The sequence below is a fragment of the Fukomys damarensis genome, unplaced genomic scaffold, assembly GCF_012274545.1.
Source record: "Fukomys damarensis isolate Sample0158 unplaced genomic scaffold, DMR_v1.0_HiC HiC_scaffold_16, whole genome shotgun sequence".
In the NCBI taxonomy this organism is placed as follows: domain Eukaryota; kingdom Metazoa; phylum Chordata; class Mammalia; order Rodentia; family Bathyergidae; genus Fukomys; species Fukomys damarensis.
The window spans coordinates 921,680-923,516 of record NW_022900928.1 but is presented as its reverse complement, the minus strand read 5'-3'; the positions used below and the strand labels follow the sequence as shown (position 1 = coordinate 923,516).

Below are 1,837 nucleotides of genomic sequence, written 5' to 3'. Positions count from 1 at the left end.
TCCTTTAGAGAGGGTGGTGGCTGCTGTGGTGCTGGGCGGCCTGCTCTTGGGCTGTGAGGATGGCACCGGGGTGGCCGTGGTGGCCGTGCCCAGTGTGGTAGCTGTGCCCTGTGTAGTGTTTGGTGGTGTGGTGGTCAGGGTGCCCTGTGTGGTGGTCAGTAGTGTAGTAGTAGCTGTCTCCTGTGTGGTGCCTGAAGAGGTGGTGCTTGCCGTCCTCACTGTTGTGGTGGTCAGTGTTGTGGTGCTGGTTGTGCTCACTGTGGGGGTGGCGGTGGCCAGTGCGGTGGTGGCTGTCTCCTGTGTGGTGGTGGGTGGTGTGGTGGTGACCGTCCCCTGTGTGGAGCTGGCTGTTACTAGTTTGGTGGTGGCCGTCTTCTGCGTGGTGGTCAGTGGTGTGGTGGTGACCGTCCCCTGTGTAGAGCTGGCTGTTACCAATTTGGTGCTCACTGTCCCCTGTGTGGTGGTCGGTGGTGTGGTACTGGCTATGGCCAGTGTGGTGGTGGCCGTCTCCTGTGTGGTGGTCAGTGGTGTTTTGGTGGCCTTCTTCTGTGTGGGGGTGGCTGTTACCAGTTTGGTGGTGGCCGTCCCCTGTGTGGAGGTGGCTGTTACCAGTGTAGTGGTGGCCGTCCCCTGTGTGGAGCTGGCTGTTACCAGTGTGGTGGTGGCTGTCCCCTGTGTTGTGGATGGTGGTGTGGTGGTGACCGTCCCCTGTGTGGAGCTGGCTGTTACTAGTTTGGTGGTCACTGTCTCCTGTGTGGTGGTCGGTGGTGTGGTGGTGACCGTCCCCTGTGTGGAGCTGGCTGTTACCAGTTTGGTGGTCACTGTCTTCTGTGTGGTGGTCGGTGGTGTGGTGGTCACCGTGCCCTGTGTGGAGCTGGCTGTTACCAGTTTGGTGGTCACTGTCTCCTGTGTGGTGGTCGGTGGTGTGGTACTGGCTGTGGCCATTGTGGTGGTGGCTGTACTCTGTGCGGTGGTGGCCTTCTCCTTTGTAGTGGTGGCCATACTCAATGTGGTGGTGGTTTTCTCTTCTGTGGTGGTTGTGGGTGTGGTGGTGGCCGTCTCCTGTGTGGTGGTCAGTGGTTTGGTGGTGACCGTCCCCCGGGTGGAGCTGGCTGTTACCAGTTTGGTGGTGGCCGTCTCCTGTGTGGTAGAGAGTGGTGTGGTGGTGGCCATGGCCAGTGTGGTGGTGGTTGTACTCTGTGTGGTCGTGGCCATCTCCTTTGTGGTGGTGGCCATGCTCAATTTGGTTTTGATTTTCTCCTGTGTGGTGGCTGTTGGTGTGGTGTTGGCCATCTGCTGTGTAGTGCTGGCTGTTATCAGTGTGGTGGTGGCCATCTCCTGTGTTGTGGTGGCAATTATCAATTGAGTGGTGGCCATCTTCTGTGTTGTGGTGGCTGTCTCCTGTGTGGTGGACGGTGATGTGTTGGTCACCGTCCCCTGTGTGGTGCTGGCTGTTACCAGTGTGGTGGTGGCCGTCTGCTGTCTGGTGGTCGTTGGTGTGGTACTGGCTGTGGCCAATGTGGTTGTGGCTGTCCCTTGTGTGGTGACCGATGGGCTTGTGGTGGCTGGGATCCTGCAATGGCTGATGTCATCACAGCACAGCACACGGATCCTGTAATTGTAGCACATGCGGAACACACCGTCCTGCTCCTTATTGCGGCACACGAGGCCAAAGCTGAGGTTGCAGTGCACGTGCTGTCCCAGCTCCGCCGGAGTCTTGGAGAGGTAGTTCTGGGCCCGGCAGTCGATGTCCTTAGGCTGTGGGCAGAGGATGCCCCCTGCAGCCCTGATGTTGTCGTAGGTCTCCATGTCACCCCCCGCCCTCTCATTTGGGATA

General features: G+C 59.1%; 1 protein-coding gene across 1 annotated transcript in view; it reads right to left on the bottom strand.

The window, feature by feature from the left end:
* Positions 1-1,837, bottom strand: part of Muc5b (mucin 5B, oligomeric mucus/gel-forming) — a 46,526-nt gene that overhangs the window by 29,675 nt on the left and 15,014 nt on the right. Inside the window, exon 33 of the mRNA XM_033764042.1 lies at positions 17-1,770. Within this exon, the coding sequence (XP_033619933.1) occupies positions 17-1,770 (1,754 nt within the window). The remainder of the gene's footprint in view (positions 1-16; positions 1,771-1,837) is intronic.